Raw genomic sequence first — 19,275 nt, forward strand, 5'->3', positions numbered from 1 at the left:
GATGCTGGGTGGGCTTAGCGACGGTTCCTGGCAGTTGGAGCTGCTGTGGCCAGGCCAGTTGATAAGAGTCATCATAGCTGTAAAACAAAGCCTGTGTGTCACCCACTCTGGGCACTTCCATCTTTGCCATCCTGCCCCAAGCGCCATCCTTGGCACGGACATTTTCCAGTCGGAAATGGACACCCAGGAACTCCAGTGACCTGTGGCAGCTGCCTGGCTCTGCCACCCTTCTTAGGCCTGGACAGAGAAGATGCCATGTCACTTTGTCCCTTAAGAGCCCTGTTACTTCTGGGACCCAGTTCAAGGTCCATACTTCCCTAACTCCAGCCGTTTCTTCTCTAACTTCTAGACATTGCTCGAAGCCAAGGGGCTGCAGCCTTTGACCTTTTACAGATTCCTCTCCACCCTGAGATCCTTGCTTCTGCCTACCCTCCTGGGGGCCCTCAGCAGGTCTCTGGGAGGGCCCTTTGTTCCAGCCACACTGGACCACCCAGAGGGGAAGGAGAGCATCACAAGGGTTGGGCGATTCCTGGAAAGCTGAGGCTTAGGGGCCTTTGTCCTCACTGGTGTTTGAGTCTGAGCCCCCAGGCTGGCACCTTCAGCTCTCAGTGCTCCGAGGGGCCTGGAGGTGCCTGGGATGATCCTAGGCCTTGTTGTCTTTGCACAGGGTGGGAAAGGGATCCTTCTAGTGGTTTGTTTCTCTGTCTGTGCCAAGCCGTGTGGTTCCCAGGCACTTGAAATTGTGGGTTACCCTGAGGACAGATGTTCGGCACAAGACAAGCAACACACAGATGTGGGCCACAGTCACGTCAATCAAATGTGCTTAGTCCCAAAATCAAGGCTTTAAAGTGAGAGAACTGTAGCAGAAGAGGAAGAAGCGTTTGTAACTTGGGGGTTGGAGGGTTGGAAAAACTGTAACATTTACTGAATAGTGTGTCAGGCACTGTGCTACCTAGTTGACAACTCACGACATTTTCCCAGTAACTCTCTTAAATAAAGACAATTACATTGTTTTTACTTCTTTTTATTTTTGTTTCATTTTATTTATTTATTTATTCATTCATTCATTTTGAGACAGGGTCTCGTTCTGTTACCCAGGCTGGAATGCAGTGAGGCGATCTCAGCTCGATGCAGCCTCCACCTCCAGGCTCAAGCAGTCCTCCTACCTTAGCCTCCTGAGTATCTGGGACTACATGGGGCACGTGCCATCATGCCTGGCTGAGTTTTCAAAAAATTTTTTGTAGAGATGTGGTCTCACCGTATTTCCCAGGCTGCTCTCAAACTCCTGGGCTCAGACAACCTTCCTGCCTTAGCCTTAATCCCAAAATGTTTGGATTACAGATGTGAGCCACAGCGCCCAACTTATTATGTTTTCACAGGTGATTAAACTGAAGCCCAGAGAGGTAAAGTATTAATAACTGGCCAGAGGTCACACAGCCTGCATTCAAACCCAAGGCTTCTAATACAGCTGGCAGGCTTCATCTGAAGCGGACTTAAAGGATGGGAAGAATTGTTTTCCCAGTAGTTCACTATTAAAAATTTAGAAGATACAGAAGCCTTGAAAGAACTTTGCAGTAAACACCCATACACCCACCAGTAACCCTCAATGTTTTTCTCTGTTTCGTTACATATCTTTACCCATCCATGAATGTACCTTACTTTTTAATGTATTTCATAGAAAGTTGCAGACCACCCCCTGAATGTTAGCATGACTAACTAGAGTTAACTAGAGTTTAGTATTTAGTTAGGATTATCTTTTATTCTTTTGGTGTAAAATTTGCATGTGGTAAAAGTGAATGCACACATCTAAGTATACTGTTTGAACTTCATATAAATGGATTCATGCCGTATGTACTTTTTTGCATTTGGCTTCTTTGACTCAGCATAATGCTTCTGAGATTCATTCATGTGGTTGTGCGTATGGATAATTCCTTTTCATTGCTGACTACTGGCCCGTTGTGTGGACATGCCAGTTTCTTTATCCATTCTGCCGCTGATGGACACTGGAACCAGGTGGTATTGAGGTATTAGGAGGAGAGCTGCTTTGACATTCGTGTGCAAGTCTTTCTGAACATATACTTTCATGTCCCTCTGGTGTATACCCAGGAGTGGAATCGCTGGGCTACAGGGTAGGTATATGTTTAGGTTTATTAAAAAGTGCCATATCTTTGTCTAAAGTGCTTGTACCAATGTACGTTCTCCCCAAGAGTACACTAGCATTGTGATTACTTCCCATTCTCACCACTGTGTGATGTTGTCAGTCATTTTAATTTTAGCCATTCTAGTGGTTGTGCCGTGGTATTGCATTGTGGTTTTAATTTGCATTTCCCTAATGACTAATGACTTTGAGCTCTTTTTCACCTGCTTGTTGTCCGTTTGTATGTCTTCGTCTTTGAAGTATCTGTTCAAATCTCTTGCCCATTTTGAAAATTGATTTGCTTGCTCTCTGTTGGATATATGTTTTGCAAATATTTTTCCCCCAGCCTGAGGGGCAGAAGTTTTAAATTGTGATGCAGTCTAACTTATCTATTTTTTCTTTTACGATCATTGCTTTCTGTGTCTGGTCTAATACTTTCGCCTACCAGTTGGAAATAATCTTGGGAGGAAGAAATAGACCCTGAAGGAGGTGCAGGTGGACAGAGCAGCATGAGTGTGGGCTCCAGTGGAGAAGTGCACATTCTGTTGGGTGATGGAGAGGAGCCCTTTGTAGGGGGTGTCTGGGGTTGAGGGGCAGAGGCTCAGAAAGGGAATGCCTTAAACATGAGAGGACTGGACTGGATTCTTTAGACAGTGGAATCCATTGCAAGTTTTAGAGTGGGAAGAGACATGATCACAAGACAGTGAAATGGACAGTCCTCGTGATGTTGGAGCCTGGGGCAGAGTTTCCACTCGGTCACCCTGAGAGCAGCAGCCTCATGCTTCCGGATGCAGGTGGGACTGCCGGGCTGGGAAGCAGGTTTATCTCTGTGGATTCCTGCAGGCCCTCCTGGGCCTTGAGACCACCCAGGTCCCCCCAGATCTCCATGGGCCTATTTATTCTTGCCAAGGAAGCCTGAGCGCTGGGCTAGGCATGTAGCTAGCTGGAAGTCCAGCCCGTTCCCCCAGCCTTGGGGAGTGCTTACACATGTGGATTTAGAGCCAATGCTCCCCGTGGCTCCAGATGCTTATGGGACCCTCCCCCTGCCCCCTCTGCCCTCACCTCCTCCCACTCTCACCCTTCTCTCACTGTCCCTCCTTGCATTTGCTCCAGCAGCAGGAACTGGAGGCTTGGAAGTTTGCTTTTCCTCCTACCCAGAAATCTCTTCCCCAGATACTTGCAGCCAGGCATTTATTCCACAATCACCTTTTCCAGGCGTCATCCCTGGCCACCCAGTTTGGAACTGTCCCCCGTCCCCAGGACCCTTTCCTCTTCTTCTTTGGCGGTATTACCATCTAACATCCTCTAGTCACCCATTTGCCTTGTTTATTGCCCATCTCTTCCCCTAGAATGTAAATACCATGAAGGTTTCGGGGTTGTTTTTTAACTCTTTTGTTCACTGCCCTAACCTGTGCCTGCAACAGCATTTGACATTGGCAGGTCCACAGAAACTAAGCACGGCCCGAGTGAATGAGAGGCCCACCCTCTCCTTACTCCCAGAACCTCTCTGTTTGATCACAGCTTTGGTTCTGCAGGTAAAAAAAGAAAAAAAGGGGGGATGAGGCCAGGTCACACCTAGGGCCACCCAGCAAATAGAGGAAGCTTCCTTCTCCCAGTCCCCATCGCACAGATGAGGAAACAGACTTTGAGAGGGAAAGGACTTGGCCAAGTGCTAAGCCATAGTTCGTGGCAAAGAAGAAATGAAACCAATTGCCCTGACTCCCTGCTATTGAAAGTCCTAATTGGCCTGGGGGAGGCTGGGGCCCAAGCAGGGATGTTTAAGGATGATTATAGCGTCTTTTGGTGCCAGAACATATCTTTGTGTTTCCAAGTGGGGTTGGAGAAGCTTGCAGCCCAAGGGGTTTCTTTTCTTTTCTGGGAAATTCAGACCTCCATCATTTTAACTTTTCCCAGACGAGATGCTGGGATCACACTCAGGGCCTGGGAAGTGGTTACATCAGTATCAGCCAGGCCGCCCTGGCCTTGAGCTCCAAGTGAGACTGTTCGGCCCCAATTCCACAGCCTGTGGACTTCCACAGAGCCGTCCTACCCCGCCCCCACCAGCCCCAGGATTCCTGCCATTCCCCGGGACACTTACGTTTTCCTGGTGACCTGGCTCCTCCTTCTATGTAGGCTGCAGGCTATGGACCAAGGGGAGAAATCCATAGGCAGCCAGGAGCACACACAACATTCATGAGAGTCAGGGCTCCCCGGAGGATGTGGGAGGGAATTTTCTCCCCAGGTACAGACAACTTCACACTGACCTTCACACACCTCTCCTCATGACAGGCAGTCCCAGTCAGTTCTCTCGAAAACCCACTGCTCAAAATTCACAACACTGCTGCGCCTGTTTAATCTAGCGCTGCCTGACCCCTCCACCACCCTGAGAACCCCCAGGACCCCCAGAGCTCCGCCCACAGGGGTAGTTCCACTTTCCTGTGCCCTTTTACAGGGCCTCATCCCCCGCCTCCTCCGAGAGGCTCCTGACAGCACATGCCCTGGATGCTTCTGGAACCAATGCCAACCTTGATCCCTGGTACCCCCGGGCAGCATCACAGAGACACAGGGCAAGATGGAAGGCACCACCCACAGCTTCGTGGCTTTCTGAGTACCCTCGTCTGTCTGATTAAGGTTTTCACCCCTGCAGGTACCTTGAGAGACCTGGTGCCTTAGGTAGAAAGTAGACAGACCTTCCGGCCCACCCGACTCAGGATGTGAGGCTCCGAGATGTTGTTCCTCCTTGCTGGAATCAAAACCAGCCTGTGTGTGTTGGGATGGGGAAGGCACACGTGAGGGTCTCGGGGAGGGTCTGGGATCTCTTAAACCAGACAGAACCGTAAACAGTAGGCAGAGCCCATTTCCCAGCGAAGCCCTCAGTTTGATTTTGCTGTTTCTTGGGTCTGTGATCCTCCTTCCCCTACTGTGCTGTGTTGACACATCCTCAGGTACTGTTGACTGGGAAGGGGTAAGAAGGAACTTTCTAGAACTGTCCTATATCAGCACCACCCAATGGAAATCGAATGCAAGCCACATATGTCATTCTAAATGTCCTACCAGCCATATTAAAACAGGCAAGGTAATTTTAATAATGTTTTATTTAATCTGACACATTTAAAATATCTTGCTGGGTGCGATGGTTCATACCTGTAATCCCAGCACGTTGGGAGACCAAGGTGGGTGGGTCACTTGAGGTCAGGAGTTCAAGATCAGTCTGGCCAACATGGTGAAACCCCATCTCTACTAAAAAAAATACAAAACTTAGCTGGGCGTGGTGGTGCACACCTGTAATTCCAGCTACTTGGGAGGTTGAAGTAGGAGAATCACTTGACCCCAGGAGGCAGAGGCTGCAGTGAGCTGAGATCACGCCACTGCATTCTAGCCTGGGCAACAGAGCAAGAATCTGTCTTAAAAAAAGATTATCTTGACATGTAAACAATAAAAATATTAATGAGCTATTTTACATTCTTTTTGTCTTTGAAATCCTGTGTATATCTTGAGCTTACAGCCCTTGTCAATTCAGACAAGCCACTTTTAAGAGCTCAATAATCACTTCTGGCTAGTGGCTATGGCAGCGCAGATCTCGCTATCTTGATCTGGGTGGTAGTTACACAGGTGTAGACGTATGTAAAAATGTGGCTAGCTGTACACTCACGATGTGTGCATTTCACTGTGTGTGTTACTCTTTAAAAGTTTTTAAAAATCCTCTTCAAGGCTCTGCTCAAATGCCACCCATTTTCCTCAACCCACCCTGGGTTGCAATTAGCTACTTCTGTTGCACTGTGCTTCTGTTAGATTTATACTTGTACTCTAGCTGTGTCTCGCTGTTTCCTCACAGACTGAAGTCTTGGCTCTCACAGACCCAAGAAACAGCAAAATCAAACTGAGGGGTTCGCTGGGAAATGGGCATTGCCTACTGTTGACAGTTCTGTCTGGTTTAAGAGATCCCAGACTCTCCCCAAGACCCTGATGTTTGCCTTCCCCATCCCAACACACACAGGCTGGTTCTGATTCCAGAAAAGGAGAAACAACATCTTGGAGCCTCCCATCCTGAGTCAGGTGGGCTGATGTGTGTTTCCTAGATAAGCGCCCTAAGGTGAAGACCGTGGTTTGTTGATTTTTTTTTTTTAATTCCCCAGAGGGCCACAGACTTCCCAATGCTGAATAAGTAAGCATGGCTGAATGGAATCCCCAGGTGTTGTAAACCCTCTCTGGGTTGGCTGCAGGATGCCTGATCATTTGATTCTGTTTTTCAGTCCCGTTCCAGCTGTTGGCAAAGGAGAGGAAGAGGAAGAGGAAGATGGCGTGGGGCTTTGTCTGCCAGCCACCCCGAAGAACTGCCTTCCTCGCCGCCGGGGCATCAGCATCCTGGAGAAGCTCATCAAAACATGCCCGGTGTGGCTGCAGCTGAGTCTGGGCCAGGCAGAGGTGGCCAGGATCCTGCACCGGGTGGTGGCCGGGGTGAGTGGGCTGTCTCCCATTGGTAGGCACACACACCTGTGAGGAGCTCAGGCGTGCTCCACACCTGCCCTGGCTCCCACATGGAAACAGCTACCACACAGATGGCTACCTGTTTATTTCCCTTTCCTACATTTGTCAGCTTTTTGACCACAATTTTTTCCCAGAATACAGACATGGGGGGCTGGTGCGAGGCCTGGTTTCTGCTTTGGGGAGCAGGTGTTCATGGCTGGAGAGCAGGGAGTGCGTGGCTTGCAGGCTCTCTGGGCATTTGGGCACCTGAGAGGCGGGACTGATGCAGTCAGGAGGACCATGCTGGCCTGCTCTGACTTGGAGAGCTCAGCCAGGCATCCAGGGTCTGGAGAGTGTTAATCAGAACTAGGGTAAAAAAATGGCTTTATGCTCCCTGTTTTACATATGCAAATAAGGGGCTGTGTGATGGAGTCAAAAGATGTTTTGGAGGTCAGGCTCTGTGAGTTGGGCATGCGGCTTACATTTTCTAAGCCTCACTTTTGTTGCTTTGAAATAGGGGCATTCACACGGCCCCCAAGGCTCTTGTTCATATTGCATGGGAAGACAGATGATGGATGAACGGTGGATGGATGGACAGATGGACGGACAGACAGACAGATGCACAGATAGATGGATAGACGTATGGACGTACAGACAGATAGATAGACAACATATAAGCAGGTGATAGATGATGAAATATGAGTCAGAGCTCATCATATGTTCCTTTCGCCTCCCACACACATTTTCTCCTATACGATGCTTCCTTTTAAAAACAACTTGAATTTGTTTAATTACCAAAGTGATACACATATGTGTTCATCATTTAACAAAAACCCAAGCTGGACAGAAATGTAAAAAGTAAAGATCTTTTCCACCTACTCTAACCAAACTCACTCCCCAGAAGTTTTTCTTTTTTTAATTGAGATGAAATTCATATAACATAAAATTAGCCATTTAAAAGTATACAGTTCAGTGGCATTTAGTACAGACACAATGTGGTACAACTACCACCTCATCTATTTAGTTCCAAAACATCTCATCATTCAAAACAAAGCCCCACGCTCCCTCCCCCTCCTCCCCTCCTGCAGCCCCGTAACCACCAATCTGCCTCCGAAGTCACATTGCATGCGGTACGTCTGTCCGCACATTTTCCATGCATATTAATGCCTCTATAGCAGCAAGCATTCACTGAGTACTTGCTTTGCTTCAGGCAGTCTTGCAAGTTCTTCATGTGAATCTGCCCATTTAACCTCACAGCAGCCCTAGGAGGTAGACGTTGCCACCTTGCCCATTTTATAGATGAGGTAACTGCAGTACAAAGACATCGAGTGCCCTCCCCCAGGGGACACAGTGAGTAAATAGCAGAGTGGGAATCTGGACCCAAGCAGTCTGGGTGCCCTGTGCAATGCTGAGCATACAAGTTTTATTTGGCTTAGCTGGACTCATGTCCCCCAGCCACCGTATACTTTTGATGGTCTCTCCCCTGCTGTGGTTGCGGAACTTGTCTGCCTCCCAGGAAGAGTCCAGACGTATAAGTACAGGGCTCAGATGGCGAATGGACTCGTTCACCTCAGACTAGCTAAAATGCATCAAGTCGCCAGTTGGACCTGAAAATCGGAATCACTAGAACTTATCGGGCCTTCTGCCAAGTCCCAACCTCCCCTTGCCACAGAGGCCCCTGTCACAGGGAGTGGGGACTGTGGTGGCCGGGAAGCACAGCAGTGTCCTGCCAAGACCAGGTGGACCACTGGCCTGGCAAGGACTGGTAGAAAATAAAACCAGGGTCTCCTGGCAGTGGGTGTTCAGCCAGCACCCTCTCTGATCCCCAGCTCCCCCGACAGGTGCTCAGGAATGAGCTTCCCACCCTTGCTGGGAGGATGCAGCTCAAAACCAGCCCAAGGGGAAAATGTTTGATGCCAAGGGATGGCCATGTTCTGGATTTTTCTTGGTCATCAAGAAGGGCATGTCCAGGGCAAGTGTGTGGATGGGAATTACCAGACAGTCAGGGGTGGTCCCAAGAGAAGGTGCTGGCTCTCCAGAGCAAGCTGGGTGGGACATAGTCATGACTGCTCCGTCAAAAGATTCAGTCTTCTCTTCAGAAACTTAGCCTGGGCGAGGTGGCTCATGCCACCTCACTTTAGGAGCAGCACTTTAGGAGGCCACAGCAGGGAAATTCCTCGAGCCCAGGAGTTCAAGACCAGCCTGGGCAACATGGTGAGACCCCATCTCTACAAAAAATACAAAAATTAGCCAGGCACGGTGGCACGCACCTGTAATCCCAGCTACTCGGGAGGCTGAGGTGGGAGAATCACTTGAACCTGGGAGGTGGAAGTTGCAGTGGGCCCAGATCATGCCACTGCACTCCAGCCCAGGTGATAGAGTGAGACTCTGTCAAAAAAAAAAAAGAAAAAGAAAAGATTAAAAAGTTTAAAATAATCACAACTGAAAATAACTGTTGTGGTTCCTTTTGGAGAATGCTTAGTAATTCCAGGCTCTGTGCTTTGCAGATACCATCTTGCAGTCATCCTGTGAGGTCAACTTGGCCATTATACCCATTTTACAGATAATGAAACTGAGGCTAAGAGGGGTGCTTTAGTTTGGGTTTCCCCAGAAGCAGACCCTGAGACAAGGATTTGAGTGCAAGTGGATTAATTGGGTAGTAACCCCAGGAAGCACCAGTAGGGGAACCAAGCCAGGGGAAGGGACTGATGCCAATAAAAGGTACATTGTCATGAGAGTTACCCTTAGGGGCAACTGGAGCTGAATCCTGCTGGGGAACTCTGGGAGCCAGTGTGGAACACACATCTCATGGTTATCCCACCCGAGGGGTGATGGAGCTCATATTATTCACCAACTCCTGATAGTCGTGAGCTGTGAGGATGCATCTTCCAGCACTTTCTCTCTTCCTTTTCTTTTCTTTTTCTTTCTTTTTTTTTTTGGTGAAACAGAGTCTTGCTCTGTTGCCCAGGCTGCAGTGCAGTGGCACAATCTCAGTTCACTGCAACCTCCACCTCCTAGGTTCAAGCGATTCTCCTGCCTCAGCCTCCTGAGTAGCTGAGACTACAGGCATGTGCCACCATACCTGGCTAATTTTGTATTTTTAGTAGAGATAGGGTTTCACCATGTTGGCCAGGCTGGTCTTGAACTCCTGACCTCAGGGGATCCTCCCGCCTTGGCCTCCCAAAGTGCTGGGATTACAGGTGTGAGCCACCACGCCCGGCCCCCTTCTCTCTTCCTTGACTGTAAGATCTGACTCTTGCCAGAAACGGTCCTTGGGTGAAGAGATGCAGAGCTGGCTAGTGGAAAGAGGGCTGGAGTCAACTAAAAAGATAAGGCTCCACCGGGATGGGTGGGACACCAGCCGTACCTACCACTAGAGTGGGCTAACTTTCCCAGAGATCACACAGCTAGTGAGGTACAGGGCTGAGGTTTGAACCGAGGCCTAGCAAGGCTCAAGCCCATCCCTCCAGAAGTGAGTAGCAGGAAAGACATGAAAGTAATTTTCTGAGATCAACCAGTACTGGATGGGTTTGGATATGAGCCACGTTTATAAAGATGGGTAAGATACAGTCTTACCACTGTCTTCTCCAAGGGTCTGGTGGGGACTCCATGCACAAATATGAATTGTAAAGGCACCAGGAGGGGATAGCTAAGTGCTTTGTGAAGGGCAGTGCAGCAAGTTACCTGGAGCAGGAAGAGAGCACATCCAGGTGGGGTGATCTGGGCAGACTTCCTGGAGGAGGCAGACACCAAGCTGGGCCATGAAGGATGGATCGGCAGGATGGGATGGGGGAGCTGACAGAGTCTGCTGGAGAGTAGCGGGTGATGGAACAGCAAGGGCCAAGGCCCAGAGGTGGACGTGAGCCTGGCTGGGGCCCTTGAGGATGAAAGAGAGTGGAGGGATTGGAGCCTACTGGAACCCTGGAGAGCAGGACCGTGTTGCATTCATCTACCTGTGACACCATTGACTGATTCGCGTCTGGGAGCACAGAGTGAGCCTGGCACTGATTGTTCACTGGAACAAATGAATGAGGACAGCAGGTGTGCAGGTCTACTTCTTCCAAACGGACAAAGCCAGGCTAGGTTGCTCAGGGCCTGTGGCAAAAGGCAAAGGCCATGGGACTTAGTTCATTTTCTAGGTGAGCACAAGTTAAAGCAAGACCTTAGGCCTTAATCCCAGCCTCAGTGGTGCAAGAAGCCCGGACACTCCTTCAGCCCCGGCAGGGGGAGGCACCCAGGCAGCCGAGGCCCAGAGAACGCTGCTACAATCCAGGTGCTGAGAATAGAAGATGTTGAGACCGCAGGTGACTGCACTAAATGAATCAACCATTCCCTTCCCACTGCCACCCATTCTCCACCTGCTCCTGAGGGCGCAGCAGCTGGGTCAGCCCTGAGAACAACAGAGTGGAGGAACTGTGCCATCTGTTGCCTTCCCTGCTGTCTGTCTTTACGCCCCACTCCTCCCGTGTACCTCTATATTTTCAAGCATAAGGAAGGCCCTGAGTGCATGTGCTGGTACAAAGACTGGCAACTTTTACCCAGTTGCTACGTGCATGATCTTACTTGATCGTCAGCAATTTCTATCAAGCGTTAGTGTTCCCATTTTCAGATGAGGAAACAGAGGCACAGAGAAGTCAACTCATTTGCCTGAAGTCACACAGCTGGTGAAAGCAGAGTCTGTGTGGTGTGATCTTCAGCTGGCAAGGCCCTTTGCTGCACAATAGCGCTCCCATGGAACTGGCATCCATGCGATGATGTCATTGTTTCTAAAGATACAGACACTAGGCTGGGCGCGGTGGCTCATGCCTATAATCCCCAGCCCTTTGGGGAGGCCAAGGCGGGTGGATCACCTGAGGTCAGGAGTTCGAGACCAGCCTGGCCAACATGATGAAACCACATCTCTACTAAAAATACAAAAAATTAGCCAGCCATGGTGCTGGGCGCCTGTAATCCCAGCTACTCAGGAGGCTGAGGCAGGAGAATCACTTGAACCTGGGAAGGCAGAGGTTGCAGTGAGCCAAGATCGCGCCACTGCACTCCAGCCTGGGCAACAAGAGGGAAACCCTGTCTCAAAAAAAAAAAAAAAAAAAAAAAAAGATTCAGACACCATAGGTGGTCCCCAGGCTGTGGGAACTCAAAAGGTCTTCAGAGACCACCTAGGTCTACCCCTGCTGGCACCGATGAGACACAGTGCTTCATTGTATCTGGCGCTGGTGCTCAGGAGGCTGGAGATCCAGGCCCTTTGTTCCAAGTATCTGTATGACCTTGACCACATCCCTCCCCTTCCCTGCTATCCACCTCCCCTCCCTGCAGCCTGCTTCTCTGATAAGGTTTTGGGAACATATTGGCCCATTTTTTGATTTGTGTGTATCCAGAAGCAAGGCAACCAACAGCCACCTTTATTCTGCATTCAGGCTGATGTTTTAAAAATTTTTATTTTAGAATAGTTTTAGATTTACAGAAAAGTTGCAAAGATGGTACAAGGAGTTCCCATATACTCCACACCAGTTTCCCCCGTTGTTAACATCTAGCATTAGTGTGGTGCATTCACCACAATTAAGAAACTGATCTTGATACATTAGTATTAACTAAAGCCCGTACTTTATTCAGATTTCCTGAGTTTTGTTTTGTTTTGTTTTTGAGACAGGTCTTGCTCTGTCACCCAAGCTAGAGTGCAGTGGTGCAATCACGGCTCACTGCAGCCTACCTCCTAGGCTCAAGTGATTCTCCTTCCTCAGCTTCCTGAGTAGCTGGGATTACAGGCATACACTACCATGCCCAGCTAATTTAGTTTTTACTTTTTGTAGACACGAGATCTCCCTATGTTGCCCAGGCTGGTCTTGAACTCCTGGGCTCAAGCAATCCTTCCACCTCAGCCTCCCATACCGCTGGAATTACAGGCATAAGCCACTATGCCTGGCCATCTTTTACCTAACATCTTTTCTCTGCTCCTGGATCACATCCCATGTTACATTTAGTCATCTTATCTCCTTAGGCTTCTCTTGGCTGTGACATTTGCTCAGACTTCCTCTGTTTTTGATGATCTTGGCAGTTTTGAGGAACAGTGATGAGGTATTTTGTAGAATGTTCCTCGACCAGGACTTGTCTGATGGTTAGACTGGGGTTAGGGATTTGGGGAAGACCACAGTGGTAAAATATTCTAATCACATCATATGAAGGCAACAGACTCTCGGAATGACTTACCACTGGTGATGTTGACCTTGATCAACTGCTGAGGTTCTGTTCGCAGGGTTTCTGCACTTCAAAGTGACTCTTTCCCCCACTGCCTCTCTAGACTGTACTTTCTGGAAGGCAGTCGGCGTGCTCAGCCCGCCTTTAAGGAATGGGGAATTATACTCCACCTCCTTGATTTGCTATCTAATATACTATTTGGAATTTGTCTGTGCAAGAGATTTGCCTCTTCTCTCCCATCTATTTATTAAGCCATTTACTTACATCATTGTGGAATCAGGGGTACTTTTATACTTTGGACTATAATCCAATATTACTTGAATTATTTTGTTGTTCAAAGTGTTCCAGCTTTGGCCCCTGGGAGTCTTTCGGTTGGCTCCTGTATGCCTTTGACACACCACCCTCACTGTGCATGTGGGTGTGTGTTTTGTTTTTTGGAACACGTCGTTATTTCCTGGCAACACAAGACACTCCACGCTCGTCTTATATATTTCCTGCCCCAGTCCTAGAATCAGCCATTTCTCCAAGAAGCCCTTGTTCCTTTGATAGAGAATGATATTAGGAACCAAGATCTGGGCACCGTGAGTGTTTGTTGCTACTGGAAAGTCAGCTGCTTCTAGGCCAAGGTGGTTAACAAAAGAAACCTCTTTTAAGGTTGCTTTTGGTGGTGAAGGAGGTGAAGGGTTGGCTTAAAAGTTGTAGTAACCTGAGTTGTGATATGGACCAGCCATCTAGGTGGTTCAAAGCACCCTCCCTAGGTATGAACCCAAGAAGTACCAATTCTGTTCAGTATTAGTTTGGTAAAAACCTTCAGTGGGCCAGGTGCAGTGGCTCATGCCTGTAATCCTGGCACTTTGGGAGGCCGAGGCGGGTGGATCACCTGAGGTCAGGAGTTCAAGACTAGCCTGGCCAACATGGTGAAACCCCATCTCTGCTTAAAATAGAAAAACATAGCCAGGAGTGGTGGCAGGCATCTGTAATCCCAGCTACTTGGGAGGCTGAGGCAGGAGAATCGCTTGAACCCAGGAAGCTGCAGTGAGAAAAGATCGTACCACTGTACTCCAGCCCGGGCAACAAGAGCAAAACTCTGTCTTAAAAAAAAAAAAAAAAAAAAAACCTTCAGTGAAGTGCCTCTGTTGTGAGACCAGGGGAAAAGGCATAACCATCAATCATTGCAGGATTACTTTGGACTAAGCACCATCTCTCATTTTTCCAACAACCCTGCAAAACGGGGGTGTGATCTCTATTCTGTAAGTGAGGAAACTCAGCTCTGAGAAGGAAAGAAGCCTGCCTGAGTCATATGGCTACCAAGTTGTGGAACTTGATTTAAACCCACAACTGACTGTCTCTAAAAGCTTTAAAAAAAAAAAAAAAACAACAGTGTCTTGGCCTCACCCCCAGAAATGCTTGTCTCTTTGTTTTGGAGTGAGCCTCAGCCATCGGCATGTTTTAAAAGCTTCCTGGGTAATTCTGCCGTGTAGCCAGAGTTGAGAATTGCTGCTCTGTGCTACGCTAATGGGAAAGGCGGGCCTCAGTTTCCCCATATGTAAAATAAAGATATTGGACAATATGTACCTTTATTCCATTTCCAGTCCTCAGTGGTTCTGATGATTTGTGGCTTGACTTTCTTACAACTCTGTACACACACACACACACACACACACACACACACACCCCACCCCTACACCCCTAAGCTCTGTCAGAGTAAGGACTGAGGATATGAGGACCTTTGTCCAGGATGGGCCCCAGCCACTGGACTGCCAACCTCCACAGGCACAACCCCTGTGGACGTAGCCTCTCAGAAGAGCCAGCTACTTCTGTTTCTGTCCTAATGGGCATGATTGGAAATTTTCCCCAAGCAGCTGGAAAATAATCCTAAAATAACAAAAGTGGAAAAGCAGATAGCTCTGAATTGTCCAGGCCAAAAATGAATAGTAAAAACAAAACCCCTTATGGTGCATTTAGCTTTGGATTTTTATGTATTTTTTTGGAGAGGAAGAGGGGAGTGTGGTGGCTGCATAATTCTCTTCCTAAGCATATTCTGTCCCAGCTGTTAGTGAAATAAGTTGGTCTTTCCAAAACTCACCCTGGCTGAAGGTAGACAGGAAGAGGGTCTGAAGACTGGCGGTACTATTTCCTGGATTGCATTAATTTACCATGAAACTCACCCTCTTGCAAGACTCTTAGGGACTGGGAAAGAACCCCAGGGCACTGATGCTAGAAGAGTATCTTCTAGAAGAAAGGAGTCCTGGAATTGTTCAGCCTGCCTCCCTCGTTATGGACTGGAAAAAGCCTGCTCAGAAAGGGGAAGTGACTTGCTCAAGGACACAGAGAAAACCAATGTCAGAACTAGGAAGGACACAAGTGTCTGACCACAGCCCGGTGCTCTCATCACTGCCCGCTGTTGTTTTGGCGGGGGGTTGTGTGGGGGAATGCTAACTCTTCAAAGAAAGTTGGACTCTCACAGTGGCAAGAGCCCAGCAGTTTGTACAATTGATGGAAAAGGATTTTTCTGTTTTCTGAGGATCCCCAATGCAATGCAGTGAGGGATGAAAAATGAAGGAAACACACACACACACACACACACACACACACACACACACGAAGGAACAGCTGACTCAGCAAGGTGTCAGACCAGGCTTGTTCCCAGAGAGGAGAGAGGTTGAGTAAGGACACTGGGCCTAGGAAGTTTTGTTAGTGGCTAATCAGGGAAGGCTTTCAGGAGCAGTGGCAGATGGAGGGTACTATCGTGGGCATGAAGTGAACTGCTCTGTTTGTAGGAACCCTGGGCAGCCCCCTGTGAGTGTCCTGGAGGTGGACAAAGGTGGCCCTGGCACCAGCACTTGCCTTCCTGTGTTCCCTCACTGCTCCACCTGGCTCATCTGCTCTGCCTGGCTCTTCTTCCCATCGAGGTTGAGCCCTGAAGTCCAGAGCTGCCCATCAGGATGCCTTTCCCTGTCCAGGGTGCCCCATGTCCTGCCCTGTTGCCCTTTTGATTCATGGAGCCATCCATGAACACTGACATCAGGAATGCTAGGGGCTTTGTGACATTCATTCTCAGGGTCAGGAGGCAGGTAGAGGGGGTCTGGGGAAGGAAGTGTTACCAGAAAGGGGTCCCAAGACGGACCCTAAGAAAGGGTTCTTGGACCTTAGGCAAGAAAGAATCAGGGGCAAGTCCACAGCGTAAAGTGAAAGCAAGTTTATTAGGAAAGTAAGGGGATAAAGAATAGCTACTCCACGGGCAGAGCAGCAGCATGGGCTGCTCGAATGAATGTGCTTAGAGTTATTTATTGATCAAACACGGGGTGGATTATTCATGAGTTTTCTGGGAAAAGGGTAGGCATTTCCTGGAACTAAGGGTTTCCCCCCTTTTTAGACTACATAGGGTAACTTCTGGACTGCCATGGCATTTGTAAACGGTCATAGTGCTGGTGAGAGTGTCTTTTAGCTTGCTAATGCATTATAATGTGTTAACATCATGAGCAGCGAGGATAACCAGAGGCCACTTTCATTGCCATCTTGGTTTTGATGGGTTTGGGCCAGCTTCTTTACCACATCTTGTTTTATTGTGACCTGTGACTGAGAATGCCTAACCTCCTGGAAATGCAGCCCAGCCGGTCTCAGCTGCCCCAGCCCCTATTTCAAGATGGCGCTTCTCTTGAGCTATAAGAAAGATGCTCTGGAGCTGTAAGAAAATCAAGATGGATCACCTCTGACAGAAGTACCACATATTGACTGCTTACTATGTAGCAGGCACTCTGCTGATACCACCTGTGCAGCCTTTTCAATGATCCTTTGAGGCACTGGGTTAGTGGTGAATGCTTTCAACTTCAAGTGACAGCAAGCCCAGCTATGGTAGCTTCAGCCATAAGGATGCTATTGTTTATCTAGTGGGAAGAAGTCTGGAGGTTGGAGTCCAGGGCTAGTTTAGCAGCTCTTTGATGCCTTCAGTTCCCACTGTGTTCCCTCACTGCTTCACCTGGGCTTCTCTCTACCCTTCTATTCCTCTGTCTTCAAGGTGCTGGCTTTTGGTCCTCACCTCATGGTTGCAGAATGGCAGCTGCAGCTCCAGACACCTCACCCATTCAAAGGCAGGAGGTCACAGGCAAATGGCTTTCTCCTCCTAGGCTCTGCATTGTTGGTAGGGAACACGTGTTGTTGCAAATGCTTTATTGATCACCTGTGATATGACGAAGGCTAGGAAAGGGGGTGAATGGCCAAGGACAGCAGTATGGTCAAGATCGGCTCTGACCAAATGTGATACATCTGAGTCAGGGCACTTTGCCACCGGAACCGGAATCAGAGTCTGTTAGCAAGGAAGGGGAGAGGGGACTGGTTCTTGGGGAGCTAACTCAGTAAGTATCACAGGCAGGGACTATTATGACCCCATTTCACAGAAAAAGAAGCCACCCAGAGAGTTCACATAGCTCCAAGTGGCTAACTAAGAACTAAACTTGGAAAGCTCGGCTCCAGAGCATGCGGGCAGAAGGTCTTACATGAAAGGGTTCAAGGTCCGACACTCTGGACCTGCCGCTTGAATGCCCATCCCCTTTCTCGTCTCCTTACCAACCTGTACCTCACACTATTTTCTAATCTGCATAGAGGGTGTGATATTCAGAGCCTCAGGGAAGGAGCTGTTGCAGGTATCTAAAATCCCTAGCCTGGTGCCTGGCATGGAGTACATGCTTATTTACCACCAGTGGGTTGGTTGGGCTGGACGTTATGTATTGTAGTGGTCACAAATGTGGCCTGGAGGTCACGTGTCTTGCATTCTTGTTCTGGCTTTGACACTAACAAGTGATGTGACCTCAGGAGGTCATTTCACTTCTCCGGGTTTCTTTGGCTGTAGAGTGAGGGGCTGGACCACATCACTGACTTTGAAACTTTCCCACTGAGCTGTGTGTATTCATCAGCAATGCCTGATGGAAGAGAGTAGGGGGATACCCAAAGGTGGAGGCCCCACGTCTGTATACCTCATGGCTATATCATTACCTACTTTACATAACAAGCCAACCCAACATTCAGTGACTTACAACAGTCACTATTTTATATTTGCTCATATTTCTATGGGTCAGCAATTTAGGCTGGGTTCAGCTGAGCAGTTCTTCTGCTGGTCTTTTCTGGGGTCAGTCATGCAGCTGCAATCATCTGGCAGCTTGACCAGAGGAGGATGGTCTATGATGGCCTCACTCATGTGTCTTGTGGTGGGTGCTGGCTGTTGGCTGGGCCACACAACTCCAGCTGGCTAGCTCAGGCTTCTTTACATGACAGCATAGTCCAAAGGGTGACATGGAAGCTGCATGCCTCTTGAAGCCCAAGCTCAGAACTCCACAGTATCTCTTCTGCTGCATTTTTTGGTCAATGCCAGTCCCAAGGCCATGCCGTTTTCACCAGGAGGTGAAAATAGACTCCATCTCTTAATAGGGGGAGCAGCAAAGACTTTGTGGCTCTTTTTAATCTACTGTGGAGGTGAATGCTCTTTGAGTCCTTTTTCCTGTCTCTGTGGTCCAGCTGCAAGCATAGTAACAATCCTATTAATAGTTGTCATTTATTTGTCTAATGATATTAGGCACTTAAAATCATAGCATGTGATTTGGATCAGTAAATGAGAGCAATCTATAATAATAATTAATATTAATAATTAGGATTATAAGTTATTAAGTACATTTTCTGTGCCAGGCATTTTATATACATGATCAGCAATTCTCACAGCAACCCCGAATGATGTATCTTATTGTCCTCATGTTCAAATGAGGACACTGAGACCCCAAGAAGTAAAAGTAACTTGCCCACAGCTGGTGAGGGGCAGAGGTAGTATTTGTGTTTCACTGTGTCTCTAAACAGCTGGCTGCAGGGGGCAGAAAGGGGGGTGGGCTTTGAGACTTTTCACATGGAAACCCCAAAGGTGTTGGAGAAAGGGCTCTGGGTGGTCCTTCGGCTCTCCACCCCACCATGTACTCACCTGTAACAGCCGTCATGGGCAACATCCCGTTGAAGTATGACCTGGGGACACCCAATCAGGGAGTGGGCAGGGGGGCGATGTGGATATGAACAACTCATGAAGATGGCTGCTGCCTGACACTGACCTGGGCCAAACTCTGCCAGGTTTCAGCTGAGATAATTCACCATAATATAATCTAAAATGTTCTTCAGGTGTCACTGCAGCACAGTGATGCTGTTTTTGAGGTGCTGCCTGTGAATACCTTTTAGAAGGGTCTCCATGACTAGCTCAGCAGCTAAACCTCCCCAGAGAGGAACAGAACAGACCCTCTTATTCCAGTTGGCCAGAGCAGACCACTGACCTGGGCTCTTGCCCACAGCAGGTACCTGTCAGTGTCACCCTCACCCATGACCACGTGGGCAGGAAACATCAGAGGACTCCTGGAGCCACACCAAACTCAGAGTCCCTCCCTGCCCCACTCTCCATTGTGAACTCACAGCCTCCAGCCTCCTCTGCCCCCCCAGGCCAGCGCCTTATC

The 19,275-nt window shown here is 48.6% G+C and overlaps 1 protein-coding gene across 1 annotated transcript in view; it reads left to right on the plus strand.

Annotated features, from left to right (window-relative positions):
• Positions 1 to 19,275, plus strand: part of RIN3 (Ras and Rab interactor 3) — a 184,185-nt gene that overhangs the window by 35,245 nt on the left and 129,665 nt on the right. Inside the window, exon 2 of the mRNA XM_025392754.1 lies at positions 6,391 to 6,595. Within this exon, the coding sequence (XP_025248539.1) occupies positions 6,391 to 6,595 (205 nt within the window). The remainder of the gene's footprint in view (positions 1 to 6,390; positions 6,596 to 19,275) is intronic.

This window comes from Theropithecus gelada, chromosome 7b, assembly GCF_003255815.1.
Source record: "Theropithecus gelada isolate Dixy chromosome 7b, Tgel_1.0, whole genome shotgun sequence".
In the NCBI taxonomy this organism is placed as follows: domain Eukaryota; kingdom Metazoa; phylum Chordata; class Mammalia; order Primates; family Cercopithecidae; genus Theropithecus; species Theropithecus gelada.